Here is a 24,924-nt window from a genome sequence, read left to right as displayed (position 1 = left end):
AAGATTCTAAATGAAATTCATAAATTTTCAGATCGTTGTCATCAAAAGTGTGGTCATAAAAATCGAATTTTCCAAATTTTCTATTACTTAAATTAAATTTGTAAAATTGAATTTTTTCAATGAATGTATTTATAATTCGTTTTCAATCAATTAAATTAACATAATCTCCTTGTAAAGCCAATGAAACTTCATTTAATTTTTTAAAAATCCAATTTAAATAAAAAATATTTTTTCTATGAATTTTGCAGGAATTAAACAATTTAAATTCTTCTTGTAATCTTAAAAAATCAACAATTGCATCAAATAATATCACAAATCTTTCAAGACAATTTCCCTTGGATAACCATGTTACTTCGGTATGTAAAAGTAACCTAACATAATCTTCATTTTGATTAGTGCAGGATTCACGAAAAATACGATCGTACTTGCTGTTTCTTTTAATTTTATTGATAACTTTGATAACAATTTGCATTGAGGCATTCAATTCTTCAGATAATTTTTTTGCAATTAAATGATGCCGATGTAAAATACAATGAATTGAAGTGGACATTGGAGATTTTTGTTTTAGAAAAGCTAAAAAACCACGATATTTTCCAACCATAGCCATTGCGCCATCAGTTGCGCACGATAAAATATGTTCAAATGGAATATCATTTAAGAATAAATAAGATTCAAACATTATGAATATTGACAATCCTGTAGTATCCGTGACTAAAGATTTTGCAAATAATAACTCTTCTTGCAAAATAGAATCATAATCGAAATATCTTTATAAAAGTATTTATAAAAAGTAATACCTTACATATGCCATCAAAATTGACTGATTATCAACAACAACTGATTCGTCAGTTGGACTGAAAACTTGCGTTCTCTGAAAAATAAAATTAAAGATTGTTCAATTTCATTAGAAATTCATATTAATTCTTCTTGACATTCATCAAATTCTTTTTTAATTCTAGAAAAAAGTCTGGCTTTTTTCCAATTGAATTATGATGTTTTCGCTTTAAATGTTCAATCAAACGAGACGGTTTCATTGCCTCATTCGAAAAAATTGTACCACATTGAAGACAAAGTGGTTTATTAGGATCTTGAGGATCTTTAATAAATCCAAGAGAAATATATTCATCTTTATACATTCTGACTTTTTTTGAACACGACCCATAAAGATAACTAGAAATCACGCTTAGAAATTTAAATAAAATATAATAAAAATATCATATTATTAATAAATATTATTAGACTCGATTATATATCTTTATTTTTCAAAGATTATCGACTTCTACATAAGATTTTGAAGATTTCAAGGCTAATGTTGATCGGCACAAGAAAAACGGATGGAATTCTTGAAAAGAATCTGTCGTTATGAAGAAATGACGGTCATTGTGGATCAATTCATTTCTACCAGTTCAATTCCAAGGCATTTTAGCGTTACTCATTGTAGATATTTCAACATATCCAAAACGAGTTAACTTCTACCGATGAATTACATCCGAATGATGAAAAATAGAAACTGGCGAGAATCCGCCTATTGTGACTCATATGTCAAAGAGGAAACCATCCATTCCTCCTCTACGAATGAATTAGAAACTCGTTGTTTGAGTGTGAGGAGTTATCTCAAAATGATTCTGAAATCTCTCTCAAAATAGAACTGGACGAGCTTTCATCGGAGAACTCTAAGGATTCAATATCAGAACACCTTGGCACTCCCCCCACGGACATACCTTCAGTTAAAGAACATGAAATGTGTACTCCCGACGAGATTGAAATAACACTCATTGATGAATCGGTCTCTCCAACGCCCACTCTCCCTTTCGTCGAGAGAGAAATGGTTGTTTCCCGATGTAGAACATTTGCGCGACATGCCTGGCCGTTATTAGTCGCCGCAGATCACGAACTGGAATCTCTGCCTCTCACTTGGAATGACAGAAGTGAAAGATTGGTGGACGACATTGTGCGTTGAGTATTTGTTAATCGTAGGTTATTATGGTCATTAATGACTATATTAAAACGGCACAAGTTAGTAAAAAGTGAATTGGTCTTGGCTGCCGAGAAAGCGAGTACTCAGTTCGCTCGGTGGTCGTCGCAGTTCCCGGAGTGTCGTCTACCTTCTACAATTGAGGAGTTTGAAAATGCTGTGGAAACAGCAGTGGTTGACACTGTGTTTGCCGAATTTATTCCAATCAAACTAAAAACCGGCAGGCGAATCGATCATGTCGAACAATTTTGATTTCGGAACTTTTCCAGGAAGCAAGACGGTGGCGCAATTATGAGAAAAAACAGACGTTGCAGTTAAGGAGGGACTGGTCGATCAAGCAATGCTCGTGTTGGCCGATGATACTGCATCTATTTTATCACAGATTTACAGCATTTGATACTACTGCCGCTTCCTGATTAATTATATATCTTCAAACAATGATTTCGTAAATAGTTAGTTTCATCATCTCGTTCTAATTGTTTTTTCTGACAAATCACTATTTAGAAGAATTTTTCCTTAACAGGAAGCAATAGATACTTATGGCACGTGTAGAATCTGGCCTCATACTCCTAATACAGTGGGAGCAAACAACTTATTGAACGCCTATCTTTTTTTTTAATTTGACATGTTTTATAATGATTACTATTTTTGATAGCTTTTATAACTTTTATAATGAAATCGTGTGTTCTTATTAGCCTATTTTCTATTAATTATCAAATTTTTTTTGCAATTAGAAGTTAATATACAGTGGGGCAAATAAGTCATGGCACACCTATCATTTTTTTTAATTCAATATATTTTTACAATGATAACTTTTTCGATTTAGTTCATCATGCTACACAATAAAATCTTGCATTCTTTTGAACCCATTTCGTGCTAATTATATTCATGAATTTCAAATAAATATAATTGTTTTTGCTGCATATTTAGAAAAACGTCAAATTTGATGTGTAAAAAAGTGATGACACTATCAAAAAATATGGATTTTTTTGACAATAAGATACAAATGATTATCTTTTGGTGCCTTGTTTTTTCTTTGAAATAATTGATTCTTAGTTCTATTAATATAATTGATTAGTAGATTCCGATTAGTATAAATATACTTTTATTTTCGCATTTTATTAAAATTATCTCGTCGATGAGGAAAGAGCATTCTTTGGACCTAAAACAACGAGTTGTAACTGCCCACCAAAACGGTAAAAGTTATGGAGAGATTTCTAAATTGTTGATATTACCAAAAAGTACTGTTCGAAATATTATTACTCGATGGAAGCAACGCGGAACTGTTATTAATAAACCAAGATCGGGTGCTCCAAAAAAGATATCTCTGCGTTCTTCTTCATTAATGAAAAGATTAGTTACTTCAAACCCAAAAATAACTCGAAAAGAATTGGCCGATAATTTAAAAATCACAGGAACGTCAGTGTCCCTTCGTACAATCACTTCTACACTACGCAAAGAAGGTATCAATAAGCGAAGGCCCCGTCGAGTTCCGTTATTAAAGAAAATACACCTTTCAGCGCGAATCCAATATGCAAAAAATCTTTTGAACAAAGAAAATGAATTCATAAACAATATTTTGTGGTCGGACGAATCAAAAATACAACTTTTCGGACTGAACTACACGCTTTCAATTGGCGCAAATCAAATCAGGCGTATATCCCAAAATGCACCATACCTACCGTAAAGCACGGGGGAGGTAGTATCATGTTGTGGGGTGTTTTTCATCAACAGGTGTTGGTGAACTATTTGTAATTGATGGAATGATGAATTCTCTTAAATATTGCGAAATTTTGGAAAAATGTCTTTTACCTTCGGTCGCGAACTTAAATTTGACACAACATTGGACATTCCAGCATGACAACGATCCTAAGCACAAGTCAAAAGTAACCGTTAAATGGTTAGAAAAAAAACAAAATAAATGTTTTGGAATGGCCAAGTCAATCGCCAGACCTGAATCCCATCGAAAACTTAGGGAAAATATTAAAAATAAAAGTTGGCTTAAGAAAACCAAAAAATATCCAGGAATTAAAAACAATTTGCTACGAAGAATGGAAAAATATTTCTAAAGTAGAATGTCAAAAACTAATTTTTTCTTACAAAAAACGATTGGAAGCAGTTCTGCTAGCAAAAGGGAATGCAACTAAATATTAATTGGATTTCGTGCCATTACTTTTTCCCTCAAAAAATTGACTTTTAAAAATAAATCGTTAATTAGTGCACTATTAATAATTCCCTTTAAGATAGTTTTTTTAATAATTTATCTAAAAAGTTCTATATTACTAATTTATTTTTTAAAGTAATGTATTTAATAATTTTTTTGCAAAGAATTGTTAAATTTAGTCAAAATTTGCAAAGGTGCCATGACTTTTTTGCCCCACTGTAGTTACATCAACAAAAAATCCATATATTACTTGTAGAACTTACAATTTTAAAACAATAGGAATAATTTTAACAAAGCCATCCATCTGAAGTGGACCCCGCCGACATTATCGACTTTGTGTTGCCTCTCACGATAGCAACAGAGATCAACTGAAGAAGCCACCGAGTCTCACGTGTGTCGTGCCTTTTTAATGTGGCTAAGCGTCGAAGTTTCTTTAGGAAGCGAAGAGATTTCCCACTTATTCTTCCAGTTGTCTCGACCACAATCAGATAGAAATCGAATCGGTCTCGCAGCGCTTCGTATTTTCTTTCCTTTGCCCTCATCGTTTTTTCTGCGGCATACAGTGTGTCCACTGCGCTCCTGGAAATGTTGGACGGGCATAGAGTGTCCACACAGACTGAGATTTTTTTCAGTTGAGTTTATTTTTGGGGGATAAATGTTGAGGATATTTTTCTATTAATTGTTTTCACGAATTTCAAATAACGTTTTTAAACCAATAATAAATTAATAGTTAATCAGAAACTAAGCAGATCTCACTCCAGCTCGCTGATATCCACTCTCCTTCTCTTGGAAGAAGAGTCTACTTCTAGCTGCCTCTTACTCCCCACTACCACATCTGATTCAACCATTGCATCTTCTTTAGCATACATTGGGTCGTCTTCATCTTTGCATGCCATCTCCACATACCGGTTGGAAGCAGAAGCGTATTTTTCACCGAATACCTTCATTCCGTGCTTGTGTTTGATCATCATACTCTCGAGCGTTTTTTTCAGTACAACGGATTGAATGTATGTCCTCGTTCCTGCTTCAATAGATAGTTTCTTCATATAATTTTTGAAGCATTTCGAGACAACTCCATCCCATGTCATAACCACAGGAATTATTTTTACTTGACAGCTATACAGAAGCGAGAGCTCAGTGGCCAGTAGATCATACTTGTGACACTTTTCAACTTCCACTTGCTTGAGACTATCCTGTGAAGTAATACCCACTTCAATTAGATTTATTTCGTTTCTGACTTTGTTGTGGACAAAGATATCTGGCTTGTTGTATTCTACTTTTGTTTCGGTGAGGATTGTTGTATCAAACCTGATTTCAACTTTTCCCGTCGACAGTGTTAACTGAACAGAATGTTCCTTCAATCGTCTTGCTTTTTTAAGTCCATACATCCGGCACAAGTTAAGGCAGGGGTGTCAAACTCATTTCGCTTTGAGGGCCGCATTTTGTAACAATTTCGCTTCGAGGGCCGCATTTATAATAACTTCTCATTAATGGAAAATTAATTCTGATATTTATTATGATGAATAACCAAAATAAGAGAAGCTAAATTATTCAATTATCGCCCTTTAATTTTGGTCATCTGCATTGGAAACATTAAAAAAGAATGGTGATGCGAATAATGAAAATTGTTGTTCAAAAGACCAAAATCATTAAATATTTCTTGAAATTCCTTTAACAGCGATTCTAGTTGTCTTTCATACTGAGAAAAATTCATTACATTATGTGCATCAACAGTACTCCTGAGCTCTTTGCACGTAGGAAAATGAGATAAATCTTCATTTAATAGCTGAAACTTCCATAATTTTATTTTCGAAATAAAACACTTGATATGATCTGACAACTGAGTTATGAGCTTGTCTTTGCCTTGCAATTCTAAATTAAGGTCGTTCATATGTGTGGTAATATCCACTGCAAATGCCAAATCTTTGATCCAAGATTGACTTTTCATTTCGTCTGTGTTTTGCCCTTTCATCTCCATAAATAAAATTATTTCCGATCTCAACAAATAAAATCTTTTAACAACTTTGTGAAGTGATAACCAGCGGACTGGAGTATAAAAAGGAATGTCGCTGAACTGATTATTAATATCTGTCAGCAGTTTACTAAACTGCCGGTGGTTGAGGGGATGACCTCTGATATAGTTTACTGTTTTCGTGACCAAACTAATGGTATTTTCCATTTTTAATATCTTTGAGCACAAATATTGCTGATGAATAATATAATGAAAATGAGCAAATGATGACCCGGGATTTACCTTTTCTATTTCAGCTCGCAATTTAGCGGCAACGCCAGCATGTCGTCCAACCATATTCGGAGCACCATCAGTGCATAAACATACAAGCTTCTTCAAATCAAACCCATATTCAAAGAAAATTTGTAGTAGTTTTATAAAGATATCTTTACTTGTAGTAGTATCGTGCATTGGTACCAGTTCGAGAAATTCTTCATAAATATTAAAATCTGAATCACACGCTCTAAAAAAGATTGCTAATTGTGCAATTCCAACGACGTCGACTGTTTCATCGATTGCAATTGAAAAATATTCGAATTTTAACAAATCAGACTTTAATTGGTGTTTCAAATTCAATGCCATTTCATTAATGTGTTCAGCAAATCACCATCACAATATGATTTTCCATTTACTGCAAGCATTCTGCTGATTTCATAGCTTGCAGTGACTAATGCAGTACTTCGATTATGATTTTTTGTGAAATGAGTTTGTAACGCAGATAATTTTTTTCGCAATTCATTTAGCTTTGAAACACGCATTGGACCTTCTTAGTTAATAAGCAACTTAATACCTTCGAAATAATTGTATAATAGATGATTAGATTGATAATGCCTCTTTAGGTTGTATTCTTTCGGTATAGCGATAAACTTGTTGCATATCAAACAATGTATTTTTCCATCAACCATTGTGCAAAAAAAGAGAAGTTCCCATTTATCTTGAAACACTCTCCGTTCATCTTTCAAGGAGCGTTTCTTTTTTATTCCAGAAGAAGCACGTGACATTAACAAACACGATTTAAAAATACAATTAAAAATTTTAATTAAATGTAAAAAAATAACAAATAATTTTTTGCATTGTATAGCCATTAAATCAGACCGCACTTATGTTTGGCAAAGTACGCTGAGGGCCGCACCTATGTCTTTCGAGGGCCACATGCGGCCCCGCGGCCGCATGTTTGACACCCCTGAGTTAAGGTGAATACACTTCACAACATCATTGTGTCTCCGGAGATAATCACTGTTGAGCATTTTACCACACTGAGTAGCCAAGTGGTCAACAGTTTTCTTGCTTTTCTTACAATGATTGCATAATGATCCAGCGGATGCAAAGCATCTCCTTTTTATTTTATCGAACACCACACAGGGGGTTCTGATTTTAATTGCGCTTAATCAGATTCAAAAGATTGTAACTAGTCTGAGTCAGAGTCAAAGCGGTTTTTGGACTGAAAAATCACTAATTATTATTTTGGTGTCACATATAAAATTGTGCTGTTCAGCAAATTTCCAACTATAATTGAAATTGCTTTTAACAGGGCTTTCAACGCTGTACGTCATGGGAAACTAATTATGAATAGACTTAGTCATTCTGATTCAGGCTCATCTATCCAAAACAACGAAAGGCAGAATACAAATTTATGAATTGGTAGATTGATCATGTGATGTAATTATTTGATTGCTTTTCTGTAAACTCATTCGATGTTTAAATGGTTTTTTGACTCCGAAAAAGATTTTTTAGATTAATACATTTATTAAATTACAAAATTTTAATTTTTATTATTAAATTATAAATATAATTTGTATATTTATTTAAAATTTTCCTTGGCTTTGATTAGTACTTTTACGAATATTTTTGGAATTTTCGTATAAATAAAAAAATGTTCATTTATTTAGATAAAATGCTAAGACTATGTCATTTTCATCACACCCATCTCAATTTGCTAAACATTTCTATACGCCCATTATCAACAAATCTGACCATCACGCCCATTAAAAAACTGCTTGTTGCTAACCGAGGTTTATACAACCTTTTTAACAGTTAAAAAGGGGAAATTGCACTCCGAATATTTCGAACTTGCACTGAATTGGATATTCGTACTGTCGGTATTTACTCAGAACAAGACAGCGGACAGTCATTTCGTACCAAGTCGGACGAATCGTATTTGGTTGGTAGAGGATTGGGAGCGGTTCAAGCCTATATGTCCATTCCTGACATCATCAACATTGCAAAAGTTTATAAAAATATTGTTACTTTAAAAGTCGACAGGTGTAGATGCAATTCATCCAGGATATGGCTTCTTGTCAGAACAGCCAGATTTTGCTACTGCTTGTGCCAATGCAGGAATACTTTATGTCGGCCCCAGACCTGAAACTGTCGCTTTAATGGGAAATAAGGTCACTGCACGAAAAGCAGCCATCTCATCTGGTTAATTAAAACGAATATTTTTAGGAATTAATCTCATTCCTGGTTCAGAACAGCCAATCAGAAATGCTGCCGAGGCAGTTGACTTCATAACGAAATATGGCCTTCCTTGCATATTTAAAGCAGCGTACGGAGGAGGTGGTCGCGGAATGCGTAAGATTAATTCCCTTAATGTGAGTGTACTCTGAAATATTCTAGCAAGTATCAGAGGCTTTCGAAAGAGCCCATTCAGAAGCTCTGGCAGCTTTCGGGAACGGAGAACTGTTTATTGAACGATATATAGATAATGCTAAACATATCGAAGTGCAAATTATGGGTTTATAGTCGTTGGTTAAACAATTAGGCGATTTATATGGAAATATTCGCCATTTTTACGAACGAGATTGCTCAATACAGCGTAGACACCAAAAACTGATAGAGATTGCTCCCGCACCTTTCCTAAATTCGGACGTGCGCCAAAATCTTTTAAACGATGCAGTAAAGCTGGCACAATATGTAAACTATAACAACGCGGGAACAGTTGAATTTTTGGTTGACGCAGAAAACAGACATTACTTCATTGAAGTCAATTCGCGTCTTCAAGTAGAACATACTATAAGTGAAGAAATTACTGGGTTACTTCAAATCATTGTTTGTATTATTAGATTGGATCTTGTTGAAATGCAAATAAGAGTTGCTGAGGGACATTCCCTTGAATCCTTGGGAATTAGAGACCAGGACTCAATCAATAAAAGAGGAGTCTCAATTCAATGCAGAATTACAACAGAAGATCCTTCGAATGACTTTGCTCCCGATTTTGGGAGACTTGATGTTTCAGATATATTAATAATAATTAATAGGTCTACAGAGCCGGACTTGGAAAGGGGGTTAGAATTGATAGTTCCCCTCCCCATACAAATTCATCTATTCTTCCCTACTACGATTCACTTTTGACAAAAGTCATTGTCAATTCCAACAATTTCGAGAATGCTTGCAAAAAAATGACTCGTGCTTTGCGAGAAACACGAGTTCGTGGGGTCAAAGTATGTATTTATCAATTCAGTATTGTATTAGACTAATATTCCATATTTGCTAAACGTAATGCAAAATAAAGCCTTTATTTCTGGGGAATATGACACTAAATTTATCGACAATTCACCAGAATTGATGAAAGTTTCTTTTGGTCGGGACAGAATTCAATCTTTGCTTAAATATTTGAGTCACATAGTCGTAAACGGGCCATTTATATCCTGGGGGACTCAACTTCCTCCAGCCAGATTAGTCCCCGACCTTCCATTGGTCTCAAAAACTTCTGGTATTAAAATTTTCGATTCGAATATGATAGATGATTTATCCAAGGAAGGATGGAGATCAATTTTTTTAAATAAGGGCCCTGAGGCCTTTGCAAAGGCAGTTGTTGAGCACAAAGGCAATCTTGTATTTGTAAAGACTATTTTAGGAGTTCTATTGACTGATACGACCTTCCGTGACGCTCATCAGTCACTGTTGGCTACACGAGTCCGAACATATGACATGTTGGCAATATCTGACTTTGTTGCTCGTAATCTTAACGGATTATTATCGTTGGAGATGTGGGGAGGTCAAAAAAATTTCAAAAAATTATTAGGCGCCACTTTCGATGTTTCTATGCGATTTCTTAACGAATGTCCATGGGAGCGTCTTAGAGAGCTTAGGGCTCGCATTCCTAACATTCCTTTTCAAATGCTTTTCAGGGGAACTAATGCAGTTGGCTATACCGCATATCCAGATAATGTTATTAAAAAGTTTTGATTCACAAAAATCCTGTTTAGGTTTTGTGAAATTTCTAAACTAAATGGAATTGACATTTTTAGAATATTTGATTGCCAAAATTACCTTCCAAATCTCAGAGTTGGGATCGAGGCTGTAGGAAACGCCGGTTATAAATCATTTTTTATTCAAAGGCGGGATTGTGGAAGCTGCCATCTGTTATACAGGAGATGTTGCAAGTACAACAAGTGATAAATACAATCTTGACTATTATTTGGAAATGGCAGACAAAATAGTGGAGACTGGATGCCACATTTTAGCCATCAAAGTAGCTATGATGGATTAATTTAAGGACATGGCCGGATTGTTGAAACCTAAATCTGGGACAATTTTAGTAGATGCTATCAAACAAAGATATCCTCACATTCCTTTACATATCCACACACATGATACCGCTGGAACTGGTAATATTTCAACAGAAATTTAAAATATAGGAATTGCCTCAATGCTTCAGGTTGCTACAGCAGGAGCTGATATTATTGACGTGGCTGTGGATGCTGTTAGCGGAATCACATCTCAACCCAGCATGGGAGCATTTGTGGCTGTACTCAAAGATACTCCTAGAAAATGTGGTTTGTCGTGTCTTTGCGGTTTATTTTGATAATACAGTGCAACCCCTTATTGGGGCGACCCCGGACGTGGGGCACCTCGGATTTAACCCTCGGGTTTTGGGGCAATTTGAATTTCTATTGGAGTTTTTTCTGTTTATTCTTTATAGATAAACCCCGTTATGGGGCATTTAATATTATAGTATTTTTTAGTTATAATTTTTGCATTTATTTATAATAACTAATAATAACGTGTTCTCTGTTGTTTTGATGATTAATTTGATGGATGTGAAGGTTCAGGGCTTCAGAGACCCGATAATAGTGATAAACATTCATTCCCGACAAGGTCTTTTTGGATCGATTATTTGACAATGGATCGATTATCAAAATTACCAATTCGGACGAAAATAACGGATCATTACCCGACAGTAAAGACTAAAATTGTTAATGAAATAAGATAAACATCTTTTGGTTTTAAATTAACAAAACGTTAGTTTTTTTCGTTAATATTGAAACCCCTCTATCTGGGAAACCCCTGTTTTTGGGGCACTAGTTGCCCAAAAAGAGGCTAGACTGTAGTTGGAATGAATTCACAAGATATTTCTACATATTCTGCCTATTGGGAGCAAGCTCGGCAGCTCTATGGCCCCTTTGAGTCTTCAGTCACGATGAAGAGTGGAAATGCTGACGTCTATCTCAACGAAATTCCTGGTTTATAAAATTAATGATTTTTTTGGTGGTCAATACACAAATCTCCAGTTCCAGGCTCATTCTCTAGGAATGGGATCACAGTTTGAGGCCATAAAGCAAGCATATCGTGAGGCTAATTTACTTTTAGGTGACATTGTAAAGGTATTATATCAATTATCTTACATCAGGTTACTCCCTCTTCTAAAGTTGTTGGTGATCTAGCACAGTTTATGGTTCAAAATAAACTTTCTGCCCAAGATCTCGAGGAGCGAGTTGAAACTCTTTCATTACCTCAGTCGGTTGTTGATTTCTTTAAAGGGATGATTGGTGTTCCTTATTATGGCTTCCCTGAACCACTCAGAACTAAAGTCATGTGGTCTTTTATTATTTTTTAGATTCTTAAAGGGAGAGAATTTGTTTCCGGAGAACGTGCAGATATGGAACCTCTTGATTTTGGAAAAATCCAGAAAAAACTTAGCGAAGAGTTTAGCTATGCAGCTTCTATAGACGACGTTCTTAGCTATGCCTTATATCCTAAAGTCTTCGAAGATTTCAGGAAGTTCATACAAACATATGGTCCTGTCACTAAGTTACCAACTGATGTATTTTTTGCAGGCCCCAAGCTGGGACGTGAGTTTGAGGTATTTGACATAATTAGAATGAGTAATTAATAGGTTGAGTTAGAACCTGGAAAGACAGTTTATTTTAAATATGTTGGAATAATAGAAAGAGGAGGTGGAAATAGGGAGGTTGTGTTTGAAGTTAATGGAGAAACACGTTCGTTGTTAGTTGCAGAAAATCAAAAGGAATCGGCCGATAAACAGAGAATAGTTAAAGCTTTGAAGACCAATAAAGGACATGTCGGTGCGCCAATTCCGGCTGAGATAATATCACTGAAGGTCAAAGTTGGTGACATAGTCAAACCAAATGACGTTCTTGTTATATTGAGCGCAATGAAAATGGAAATATCCATAGATTCTACCTGTTCAGGAATTGTTAAACAAATTCTTGTTGATGTTGGATCTAAAGTGGCGCCAGACGATTTATTGATTGAAATCGAGGTTTCACCAGATTCTTCCTAATTAACTTAATTCGTTCTCAACTAATACATTACTTATTTTGAAAATCTTTTTTTGGAGTTAATAATTTATTCATTAATTATTCATATGAGATGACGAGGAACTCTATCATTTTTTGAAGATTGTAGCGCTGGTTTAGAACAGAAATTTTTGAAGAAATTTGATTAATAGAATCGCTAATGGAATCGCCATATGGCTCAACTTAAGTAATTTGAATGGTCATATTGAAGAACAACTTTTGCATTTTTTATAAACTTTACAGACTCAAGTCTAATTTTGTGGAAATTCTTTTTTATTAATAACGAATTAAAATTAGATATTGTTTTTTTACAGTCAATCCACAAAAAATATATCAAGAATACTGTAGTCATCTTTTTCAAACACACTAATTCTTCTTGAATTAAATCCAACAAAATTCACAATATCCATAGTTTGAATTATAGTTAGTTAACGTTAGCCTCACTGAGCAGGGAAATGACCAAAATCTTTGACTTTCCTTGACCCACTCATATATGTCGATTTGTGGTTGAAAAAATGGGGATCTCTTACCTTCCTTCCGGTCTTAGCGTGGCGTTATGGGGTCCACCATGTCAGTTGGAACTTCCAATCGGATATGGAAACGCTCAGGAGGCACTTAATGCCTACCGAAAAAAAACTTCTAGATCTCTGGCCCTGGGACATCGTCGTCTCAGTCCGATCATTGTGGGCAGGATTGAACCTTTCAGTAGGATCTCCCTCGCTTGAATCGGGGGATCACGGGGGATTATAATTAACTGGCTTACCCTGGTCCTTTGGTCAATAAAAAGTGTTAAAGTGGTCCCATTTCTACAAACATTTTACAAGTTATAATCGTCGAGCGGTCTAAATCTTTAAAGAACGTTTGTAAAAATATATTCATAATTATAGAAAATTTAAAGGATACAAAAAATCAGTTTGTTGAGATTTTAATTCAAATTCAAAAATAACAAAATCAATATAATAAAAGCTAATAAAAACAAACCAATTAGAAGAAGAAAGTAAATTAATTAAATTAATAATCTAACTAACAAACATGCGTGCAGTAAATTGTCCATAGTCATATGAGTTCTCAACTACCTCGCCTGTTTCATCGCGATATTCCTCCATATTATTTACACAATAATCGACAAGCTCGGGAGAAAGAAACTAAATTTTAATACAATAACAAAAAACTGTAGAAAGTTCATCTCTAGTCACAAATTCTCTTCTATCAGTGGCAATAAATCGAAATGCTTCATCAACATCTTTAGCTGACTGGATAACTACCGTTTCTCTTCCAATCATGTACGTCATAAATTCCTGCATACTCACATAATCCTTCCTACACATCAATAACAAGTCAAACAACCTTCTGGGATTTACTTGATCAAGTATTTCCTTATAAACAGGCAAATAAAACTTTGAATCGTCGGGTAATGAGACACCAAGAGCACGAAGGCATGAAAAAAAGTCCTCAATACTAAGCTTTCCAGTCCTACCAGTATCATAATGTCTAAATAAAATATAAAAACAATAATTACAGGAACATTAAATTAAACTCCTTCATAGTCTTCTCAGACACTCCCGAATAGTTCCTCGCCTGAATTTGTTCTTTGAGACTGAACTGGACTCGAGTTGTAAAGGAAGCCAATTGGTCATATCTCTGCGACAAAGATACTGCAGTGTGTGTCGTATATCTAAACAAATATTACTTTAACCGTACTTATTATCGAAGCTTAACGATCCTTCTAATATTTCAGCATATTTCTCAATTTCTTGAAGCAACTTTTTTTTATTGCGGATATCGGCAGCCCAACTCTATAAATTAGAATCTATGTAAAAGAAAATACCTCCGACTGTCTAAGCTGGGCCTCCAAGGTATCGGAAGAACACAGCAACTCAGTTCTGTGGCAATGAAAGCACTAAACAACCTCACATAGATCATCCACCGATGGAACTCATCGGCAAGAGTGGCAAATTTCTTCAAAATACCGTCGTTCCGAACCTGACTTTGATATTCGGATTCAATTCCCATAGTTTTACGCTAGAAAATACTAACAAAGAACTACTTGTGACTCTGCCATCACCAAATTCCACACTTCTGTAATCCTTTCGATAGGAATCGTGTTATAAATAGTTAAATCTCCAGACAATCGGACAATGTGGTCGAAATTATCAACCAAACATGCATAATCGTTTTCTTTACGTTCGCATGTTTCAAGGAATGATTCATGTGCAAGTTTCAAGTGCTATTAACTTTAAATAAAATTATTAACTTCAGCTTCTTCCAATGAAGCACTATTCACAGCTTCAGACAAATCTTCGAGACTGTTTTGACACCAAGTGTTGAAAGCAATCGCGTTTTTCGAATACACGAATAACAGATCATCAATATCCTGAGTATCTTTCATTTTTTCATTTATTTTGAGACGATAAGATTCGCATGTTCTCAAAAGAAAGTTCCATCTAAATTTTGCACACTAAATAATAAACTTGTCCATTATTTTCGAATAAAACTCCAATAAATCAGGAGCCAACTCCGACTCAAGTTCCGCTTTATTCTGTTTTATACTTTGTAACCGATCATTGCCAAATTCCTCCAATTTTTTATCAAATCGATCCTATTATTTTTAACTGCGAAATGTTATAAACTTGTTTATTAGAAAAAGTTTTCCAAACGGAGCTCTTTTCAAGAACTTGAGCTTCGTCACACAAATACTTGTAATTGGAATCTAAATAAGGATGATAGCCAAACCAATCCAATTTTCGACTTTTTCACATTCCCACTTAAATTGATAGTGATTTTTGCATTTTTCCAAACTTTCCGAATATTCTCCCAATCGCAATCCAAGCTCTTCAAATTCCCCTCGCAGTTGCAATATTTTCCTTTCTACTTCCTCATTTCTGGCCGAATCCTTTAAATGTATATGAATGTAGACAAACCATAGTCAAATCACTTCCATGTTGATACAATTCCTCCATGACCTCACCACGTGCTTTCACCTCGTCTTGAAACTTAACCACAGAAGCAATTGTTGCCTGAAAATAATAAGCAGTCCGATTTAAACTTTCACTGAATTTAAACTATTGCCATATCCTCCTTCATTTACCAAAGTCAGTTTTTTACATATCCATGCAGAATTATCGTTCATGTCAAACATAAATTGGTAAAAAACGAGATCATCGTTAAGCTTGGATTCGGCAACAACGATAGAAGATCTGAGAAGTTCACTTTCGGAAATATAATCATCAATGGCTTTTTGTAAATTAACGACACAATTCGAAATAAGAGCGCCTTCATGTTCTTCAATCAACAAATATCGTGAGCGTTCAAAAAGCTTGATTCCTCGATTAGATATTTCCTAAAATAAATCGTGAATAAAAAGACTTCAAAATTCTCATCATATTTATTAGTCTGATCTCGGATTCTTGAAATCGATGAAACGAGTCGTCGAGTTGTCGGTACATCGCTACCAGTCCCCAATGTAGAAACATATCGTCCAGTTTCTCTGGAAATCAACGATTTAAACGCTTACCGAACAAATGCCAATGCATTATCGACTTGGCGACGGAGGGAAATGCAATCTAACAACAAACGCTTTTCTTCTTTCTCACACTGACATTGATTTTTAATACTAAAACATCGTCAAAAGGTAAAAAAAACCTTTCATATTGTTGATTAATTGGATCAACTATGCTATGAAGATCTGTTTCCATTTTTACGGCTTTATCGTCAATATTTTCGTTTAATTTTATTATTAAAGGCTACAAAACTTATTATCTATATAAACAGCAGCATATGATTCGAGAGAAGTCTCAATACTTCCTACTTTGTCCAAATAATTCTCAATAAGAAACTGATCTGCGACTTGAGGCTGGAAACTCAACGTTCCCTGATACTGACAATTAATTATTATATAAATACTCCAGTAAGCATCGATTCGAGAACTTTAATTTCTGACGTGTACATCAAATTGAGCTGAGCATTCTCGGCTTTCTCTCGGTATTGATCCAACTCGTCTCTAAGCTGCTGAACCAACGAATTTATTTCGTTCAACTTCTTGTCCAATGCATCCTCACTTATCTCACACAAACCAGCCTCAATCAAGTCTACGCAACTAAATAAAAACAAAACTAACAATTAGCTGTATCTCTCAAAGAACTGATACCGAAAATATCATCATTTAAATCGCTTTCCGCATCCCGGATGAAATCGAGTTTATTCTAAATTTAATTTTGACAAATATAAACATTTATTTGTATAAAATCCGTCGGGATAGGCCGTGATAAAGCTACAATTTTCGAGTCTGCCCATCTCTCGATATCGTTCAAACGCGAAACAAAAGAATCGAACGTAAGGTTATCGACTTTAACGTCTTTTACTGCACTGTTCATCAAATCACAAACTTCATCCCATCTTTCGTTAGATAAATATGTTTACTTTTTATCTAAATATTCTTTTCTCTGCTGAATCTGGTTAGAGGCATAATGAGCGTTAAAAATCATGTCATTTGAAAGAGTTGAAAGTTCACCAAGTCTATTTCTCTAAAGAATTATTAGTCTAACAAAAACCCAGAACTGTTGAAAATCTAGTATTGAATCGGACCCAGGTTCGGTAGACTTTAAGAACTCAACGTAGCGAGGATCCTCAAGTTCGGCAGTTTTTTTAGTTAAAAATCGTTCAAACTAAATAATTAAAACTTATAGGAGCGAACATCATCAAAGTCGTCAGAAAGAATTTTATACTCGTTGACTTGTGACAACATATCATTACGGTTATCCCACAGCTGCTCGAGTTCGTTCCGAGAGTTACAAAACATGGCAAGTTTGTTTCTGACTTGTTCAGACTTTTCTGGCAAGTTTGCCATTAGTTCGTCAGCTTGTGTCTCAAACATATCCATTAAATGTCCATATGAATCAATTTCAACCCTCAATTTCTAAGATAAATAAAAATGAATATACTTTATGATTGAGCACGGCTTCACTCAATTCTTGAAATGATGGAATCACATTGTTCAAACATAGTTCAGAAGAAGTAGTGTCCAGCCACGTCTGCAAAGTCCTTAAAAATTAAAACAAGTAGGTAACTGATTCAAATCCATGAATCTAAACCAAGAAACAGAATCTTGCAAATCTCGTTCTCTCTTTTCGATCTGAGAATTAGCTTAAAAGATGCTTATAACCTTTGTAACAAAGTCATTCCACTCGTCAGTGAATGCATCCTGTGTCTCCTGAATACCACTGGCATCACCAGGATATTTTTCAATCAACTCAATTGACTTATTTTCTAATGCGACCATCTAAAATATTTCAATCAAATAAAATACTTGTTCATTCAAAACTACGAAAGCACGATGGAGTGCCATGTGATCATTTCGAAGCTGTATACTGGAAGAAAGGTCAATTCCCATATCATCATTCTCAACCGAAGACTTGTTCTCATTTAACCACAAACTCACAGAATCGACATCGTGGAAATATCTTAAAAATATCATTAAAGAGTCACGTTTTAATCTCCAGGTCATTAGACAATGTGTTTGTAATCTCTGCTGCTTCTCTGTCAGCATCATCACATCTCGAATGTAATTGCCCCAAGGCAGATTGTAACTCAATCGTCAAAGGGCAGTCAATCAACTCGGAAATTGAATTTAGCTCTTGATTTAACTGGTTGATTTGTTCTTTGTTCTGTTTAAGATTTTCCCTAACATTTTGTGTGCGATCAAATCTTTTTTTCATTTGCTCTGGATTTTCATCTATATAACTTTCCTTGTATGTACCATCCATCTAAAATATAATAAACATCTTCTACATCTTGGTTAATCTGAGACATTATTTGCATGGCTCGACGTTTTAAATCATAAGACACAGTAATTTTATCCAACCGGTCGATAGCGATTCTGCAATTTTCCATAACCTGGGCATATCTATTTAATAAATATCACGTAATCAACACCTATCCTCTAAGGAAAATTGTAATTGGGGTACAGAAAGAATAGCAGGTTCTTCTGTTGCATCCTCTCCAGCAATCATGAGTAACGAGCTTGGAATGAAGCCAGTTTTGGGTCCCGAATCAGAAGGAAGCTCGACTTTGGTCCATTTCTAATGTAATGCAAGTGACAAAAACTGGATTTTCTTGACTTAACACAGTCACAAAGTCTCCACGTTGGACCTGCAATTGGTTGGGGGCGAATGGTGAAAAATCGTCGGAAATATACCTTTTTTCTACAGATTTGGATATTCTCAACTCTTGAATCTAGAAATAAAATTGTTTCCTATGACATTAAATTGCTGAGCTTTATCTGACAATTCATCAATTCGTGTTCCAAAACTAACAACTTGATCCATAAGCTGTTTAACACGGTCAATGTGCAATAAATGGACATCTTCGTCATTGAGATAAGATGTGGTGTAACACATTTCTACTTCTTCAAGCCAGTTCATCGCCTCCCTTACTTCGTAGTAATAATCATAGACATCATGCGCTTGCTCCAAATGTTGTCTACGCACATTATAAATATTCAATAATTCTTCCCAACTATCTCCCAATTCTATTACTTGTATGTAGTAAGAATATCAACCCATTACTCTCTCGTATAGATTTGTTCTTTTAACGTACAAAGAAGATTCTGCTTCCACATCTTTCAAAAGTTGCTGGGAAAGGTTTCGATATGTATTCAAAGTATCATCAACCTTCTCGTTTTCTTTAATGAGCCTGATAATTTCTGCCAATGTCGAACCTAAAATCATTAAAATCAAGCAACCATAATAGGGATCATTCAAACGTGCCTTGAAGTTATTCATCCACTCAAGAATATCATCATAGCGTAACTTCATAACGATCCCCCTCGAAGCAGAATCTGTCTCATTTTTATTTCGAGCCAGGGCAGTCTATAACGTTGACATAGTTCATGTAGATACCGCAAGCAGCACATTTCGGTCAGTCAAAGATGAATATTTAGATTTAATAGCTTCACCATTAAGGTGATTATATGTTAGTTCATTGACCCTGTTTTCTAAATCGACCATAATGCTTTCCATGTCACTGAGTTCAGTGCTGATATACTCATTTCGGCCAATCTCTACCATCAAATCTTCGACATTCTGATAAGAAATGAACAAAAACTTAAAAAACCTCAATTTCATTAGCAGCAGATAACATTTTTTCTAAACTAGTCAACCAATTGGCCACAGCTTCAACATCCACATTGAAATTATATTCTAACATGGCCTGATCCAATAATTGGGCTAGCAAAATAAAAACTCAGACAGACATACATCGATTATTAATTATGTTGTTTAGTGAACTGCTGAGATCAAAAATATCGCTGATGTCGTTTCTATTAATGATGAGTCTGCAATCACAACCTAATTGATTCATAGTCTGCTGCATTATTCAATTCCAAATATTCCTTTGACATGCTCTCCAACTTGTCAAGGAAAACAAGTCTCCCTTCAAACTCTTCGACCAGTCTTTCATGGCGGGAGGTGAAGAGTGATAAATTTTCAGACGTCTTTAACCATCCATATATTAAAATCATACCAAAACAAATTCATCGTTTAATAAAATTTGTTTTTCTTCCAGCCATGCCCGAAAATCGGCAAGTTCGAACTCAAAGTTGAGCGATTCGGCCTGTTTCCTCGAGGTTTGAATAAGGGTTTCAATTTCGGCTTTGAGTTCGTCATAATTCTTCAGCAGCTAAACATAAAAATGAGATTTTTACATCCAAATTCGATTCCTGGATCTCCATTGCCTCAGAATGATCAGAATCAATCATTTTTTGTCCAAACAAAATACATTCCTAAAAGGCTAAAAAAACAAAAAGTAACCTGAATTTGATCAGATTTTTCATTTATCGTTTTCTCAAGACCTTCTAGCTGTTTCAACTGTGCTCGACAATTGTCAGTATTACAACATATCGCTTCTCCAGTAGTAAATGAACGGAAATTTCCACGTCTCCGAGAAATCCATGAATTGATCACAGAAAGTTTATTTTTATAGTTTAACGTATCCAAACGAGAATTTAAAAATTGGCAAAAATCCTGGCATTCAGAAAGTAGAGAATTATAATCAGTTTGAAGCTGTTCAGCGGAAGTTATGTTATCAAATTTGGTTTTTAAATTGTCGATTGCAAATACCAAGGATTCGACTAACTCGCTTTCACCTTCAATTTCAGTCAAATAAGTGTGTGCAGCCTCAAGCACGATCTCAACCTCGGTTATATTCGACAAATCTCGATCTTCTTTTAACTTTGCTAACAAAACACGCATTTCTTCGATCCACGAATATTTTGACTCCGATTTCTTAATGATTTCATACTTTTCCAGAGAAGCCTTTAAATTCTCAACAAAAGTTAGATTTAATAATCCCAATCTAGACATTTCAGATTCCAGTGCTTCTATCGACTCAGCTAATTTGGATTTTTCTTCAGGGGAGGAATTATCAGCAACTTTTTCCACAAATTTACTCACATCTTCGATCTAAATATTTTCAAGTGCCAAATTAATAACCTGAGATTGGAGCTGTTCAAGTTCGTCATTGATCTCATTTCCTTTAGTCTTAAGATTGGTCAAATCAGAAGAAAAATCATGGTCTTGTTCGAGAAAACGTCCAATTTTCTGAACTGAGGAATTACAGTTCTCTATTTGCCTGAGAATTAATTTGTAAGGTCAAAAACTTAAAAATGTCCAGAATTATAGACATTTCGTTAACTCGGATGTTCACATTGTTGAATAAATCGTTGAGATATCCCCATTGATTTAGCAGATCCTTAAAATATCAAACCCATAAATGTCTCACGTCGCGTCTCTTCTCGACAGATTTTCCATATGCTTCATTTTTGTAAGTATCCAACACTTCCAACAAACCGGGGACTCTATCTTCATTTAATTCCAACTCCTAAAACATAATGATTTCGCTAAATTACAAATAATACACGAACAAAAAATAAATTCTTAACTAAATCGTTTCCTTTAAATAGTATTTTTTATCTCATGAAATTGATTTTTAATTGAGATAACTTGATTAACTATTCAAAATAAAACGTCGATAGGATCAATAGCTATCATATATTATCATATTTTTTAAATTAATCATAATTAACCCGATATAATAAATACCGACCTTGTACAAACTCTCCATTTCGGAAATGAGGTAAGCAGCGTTTTCAGAGGTGTTGAGTTCTTGTATATTGACCAGAGCAGTAATCTAAACAAATACAAATGGTAAAATTATTTTTAATTGAAAAATATTTTTAAAAAACATAATAATTGACTAATGATTAAAATACAACTTTGGAGTCAATCCAGAGCATCATATTATCATATTCGACGTTTAAATCAACAAATTTTTGGCAACTTTGAACTTTTCTTTCCGCCTCCAAAAATTCCTGATTTAACTGAAGCCACCGTTTTTCGTGATTTTCCATAGAATCCTAAAAACTGACTGTAAAATAATACAATAATATCTGCGGAAGAAATGTGACCTGACTCTATTATAGACTGTGAGTTGCCGTTCATTTGGTCTACAGTGGACGTGTAATCTTGCAATATCGGATTCATTTTTGAAATGAACTTGTAGTTATTCTACGTACATAATAATAAGAAATTGGAAAGGAATAAACATTTATATCTTCAGGGGATATATCCATTGCTTGAATTTCAGACAGAAGGTTGGTCATCCATTCGTTAGAGGAGACAAGATCTCGCTGGAAAGAATGAAATTTGCGAGACATTTCCAAATCATATTCGCGATCTTTGACTTGTTTTGACAATTCCGCATGTTGTTCGATTACTTGATTTCTGCGTTGCTTGACTTCTTGAGCATTTTGTGGAATTTCAGAATATTCACCACTAGACCGCATACTTTCGCAAACTATGATCGATAAAATTGATTAAATTTGTTCAGTTAAAGTTAACCAGATAATATTATTTATTTTAATATAATTTTCACATCTTATTCAATTAATATTTTTCAATTTTTTGAGGTAGTGAAACTCCAAATCATATGAATACCATAAAAACATTTTAACCTTACAAAAGATTCATTCTACCAAGTCTAAAAAACGTTTCAAATTTTTAAGTTTTAAACTATGTAAATTTTAACATTGAAACGAATGATTGCAACAGACGAAAACCAATCAGGCTTTGGTTGTATTTAGATTTTCTTGTAGGGATCTTTTAGTACTTGCTAGTAGGGGTTTCTGCGCGCTGTGCCAGAGGCAAGTGAAGAGAAAGACTGCTGGCATTGATGATATACAAGCTAAATACAGGGAGGATAAAATATAAAAAAACATCAAGATTAATTAATAAACCAAAAAAATATCCCCAAATCATATTTTTTAGTATTTTTTCAGAGAAGAAATCTAAAAATGCATTCAAGAATCAAACTTGAAAGGGTAGTATGACATTTTTGCCCTGACAACCTGAAGTAACAAAGAAAATATCAATGAAAAGAAAGTAATTCCAAAAATGATTGCTATAAACCAAATCAAACCACCAAATACCTTTCGTCCCCTTAAACATGGGAAAACTTTCCGGATAAACTACAAGAGCCAAGGATAAAGAAGAAAGAATATCTAAAAAAATAATTTCTAAATCAAACAAATCGCAAATATAAGAACAGCTTCGAATCCCAATTGGAAATCTCCATTCGGATATACAAACATCTAGAAAATATGATTCAAGACTGTACAGGAGTTCCATCTTGATACGCAGCAAGCAGAGGAGCTCCGCGGATAAAAACAGCCAAAAAACCAGATGTCAAAAAAGGAATTAACAACTGAAACTGAAAAAACAGTTTTACTGTCAAAAAAATCTGCCAAAGTTTTTTACTTCTTAGCCGCTCGAAAAGTCCTTCCTGGAGATAAAGGACAGCCATAAAAAACACGCTCGCAACAAACAAAAATACAATAATTTCATATTTTGGTGGCCTGTGGAGCTTAAACTGGAAAATAGTTTATTTTAGTTAAACTTTATTGCCAGTTTGCAACGCAATAAATCGACCAATTTCGTGAGCTTTGAAATTCCTTAAAGTTAGAAAGTTTATAAAACCTGAATGTTTTCTCCGAGTTGGAACTAAATATAAATATATACTGAGGAATACTCTGAATGTTTTTCTAAAACATTATGTTCATTAAATAATTAACCCAAACAAAAAATTGACGAGCTTTTACAAAATCGGCCTTGGCAAAAAATGTTTCATTGAAAAATACGTTTTCTTTTCGAAATGACTCTAATGCGACCTGTAATTCGCCGACAGCTGACCTAAATATATGTACTTTGTGCTTTAAATACTTGCAATAAGTACATTGATGGTCTGGATGTGTTGAAGTAAATAATATTAGTATAGAATAGTTTTTATCTTGTGTGTTTATTAGTTGATAGTGTTCGTCTGATAAACTTATGATTCCTTTTTCGTCGATAGAGGATAGTAGTTTTTTGTAATTTTTATCTTTATTCTTTAAACTTATTTCAATGAAAAATACGGTTAAAGACCTCGTTGAGATCAATAAAAATTGGATGAGAAGAAACAACCACATGGATTGCCCTATTAATAGTATCCTTTTGAATAAAATTAAATTTAAATTAGAATTAATTAATTTTGATATAAATTTTAGAGATTTGTAAAAAATGACGGTCTTAACATCTTAGTCATAGTCTGCTAATGGATGTTTTCTTCAATTCATAGTTAATAGTTTATTCATAGTTTTCGTACATACAGAAAGTGTGTGGGGTCACGGTCTGAACATCGTGAAATGATGGCTCGACTGTTGAGAAGTGTCGGAATCACCTGAACGTGTTAGTTAATGGTTAAGACGGTGATTTTGTTTGGCTTAAATAATAATAATAATAAATGAGATCTTTTCTCATATTTGTGCCTGAGTTAATTTAAAAAGAATGCCTCCTATCCTAAAGAAGTTTGAAAAGCTCGTGGAATTTTATCCTAATAAAAACTGGAAATATAATGACTAGGGAAACAATTGCAATTTTTTGCAATTAAAATAATTTAATTAAAATTCGATTAAATAATAAAGTAATGAATAGACATTAATTTTAATTATATTTTTATTCGATTAAATTGCAATTTGCAATTTTTTGTAGTCATTTTACAATTTTTTGCAATTTTTTTAAATTAAAAAAAAAATTTTTATTAAAAAATAATATAATTATAAGTAAAAGATTATAAACTCATACGGCTTTTTGAGCAGGAAACATATCCTTTGCCATCTGAATCATCTTGCAGGTTAAATGTTAAA

The 24,924-nt window shown here is 34.2% G+C and overlaps 3 protein-coding genes, 2 long non-coding RNA genes and 1 pseudogene across 5 annotated transcripts; 3 read left to right on the top strand and 3 right to left on the bottom strand.

Moving 5' to 3' along the window:
• Positions 1–3,113: 3,113 nt before the first annotated feature.
• On the top strand, positions 3,114–3,662 carry LOC115227172. Its single transcript, XM_029798086.1, has one exon. The coding sequence runs from the start codon at positions 3,114–3,116 to the stop codon at positions 3,660–3,662; it is 549 nt and encodes a 182-aa protein (XP_029653946.1).
• Positions 3,663–7,989: 4,327 nt separating this feature from the next.
• On the top strand, positions 7,990–12,691 carry LOC115227171 (annotated as a pseudogene).
• LOC115227208 lies at positions 10,497–11,752 on the top strand. The gene is made up of 3 exons (XR_003883084.2): positions 10,497–10,760; positions 10,791–10,928; positions 11,484–11,752. It is a non-coding gene; the product is annotated as an uncharacterized LOC115227208 (long non-coding RNA).
• A 6,219-nt stretch (positions 12,692–18,910) lies between the features above and the next one.
• Positions 18,911–19,998, bottom strand: LOC118760931 (spectrin beta chain-like). The gene is made up of 5 exons (XM_036498553.1): positions 19,946–19,998; positions 19,803–19,915; positions 19,589–19,771; positions 19,249–19,558; positions 18,911–19,218 (listed from the first exon to the last, which is right to left on the bottom strand). Exons 2-5 carry the CDS (start codon positions 19,893–19,895, stop codon positions 18,911–18,913), a joined length of 894 nt encoding a protein of 297 aa, XP_036354446.1. The 5' UTR covers positions 19,896–19,915; positions 19,946–19,998.
• A 206-nt stretch (positions 19,999–20,204) lies between these two features.
• On the bottom strand, positions 20,205–22,095 carry LOC115227170. Its single transcript, XM_029798083.2, has 5 exons — positions 21,958–22,095; positions 21,772–21,875; positions 21,179–21,317; positions 20,498–21,148; positions 20,205–20,366 (listed from the first exon to the last, which is right to left on the bottom strand). The coding sequence occupies exons 1-5, from the start codon at positions 22,093–22,095 to the stop codon at positions 20,205–20,207; spliced, it is 1,194 nt and encodes a 397-aa protein (XP_029653943.2).
• Positions 22,096–23,814: 1,719 nt separating this feature from the next.
• On the bottom strand, positions 23,815–24,113 carry LOC115227201. Its single transcript, XR_003883079.1, has 2 exons — positions 23,963–24,113; positions 23,815–23,932 (listed from the first exon to the last, which is right to left on the bottom strand). It is a non-coding gene; the product is annotated as an uncharacterized LOC115227201 (long non-coding RNA).
• Positions 24,114–24,924: the final 811 nt, after the last annotated feature.

The sequence above is a fragment of the Octopus sinensis genome, unplaced genomic scaffold (assembly GCF_006345805.1).
Source record: "Octopus sinensis unplaced genomic scaffold, ASM634580v1 Contig02042, whole genome shotgun sequence".
NCBI lineage: Eukaryota > Metazoa > Mollusca > Cephalopoda > Octopoda > Octopodidae > Octopus > Octopus sinensis.
This window is presented reverse-complemented; position numbering and strand designations above follow the sequence as displayed.

Coding starts and splice junctions, on each gene's coding strand:
- LOC115227172 (XM_029798086.1), top strand. CDS start 3,114: ATGAGGAAAGAGCATTCTTTGGACCTAAAACAACGAGTTGTAACTGCC.
- LOC118760931 (XM_036498553.1), bottom strand. CDS start 19,895: ATGTTAGAATATAATTTCAATGTGGATGTTGAAGCTGTGGCCAATTGG. Junction 19,559..19,588: donor ACCGAAATGTGCTGCTTGCG/GTATCTACATGA, acceptor TCAACGTTATAG/ACTGCCCTGGCTCGAAATAA. Junction 19,219..19,248: donor TCTATACGAGAGAGTAATGG/GTTGATATTCTT, acceptor TACAAGTAATAG/AATTGGGAGATAGTTGGGAA.
- LOC115227170 (XM_029798083.2), bottom strand. CDS start 22,095: ATGGAAAATCACGAAAAACGGTGGCTTCAGTTAAATCAGGAATTTTTG. Junction 21,318..21,771: donor GTCGGTATTTATTATATCGG/GTTAATTATGAT, acceptor ATTAATTCTCAG/GCAAATAGAGAACTGTAATT. Junction 21,149..21,178: donor TTGAACAGCTCCAATCTCAG/GTTATTAATTTG, acceptor GAAAATATTTAG/ATCGAAGATGTGAGTAAATT.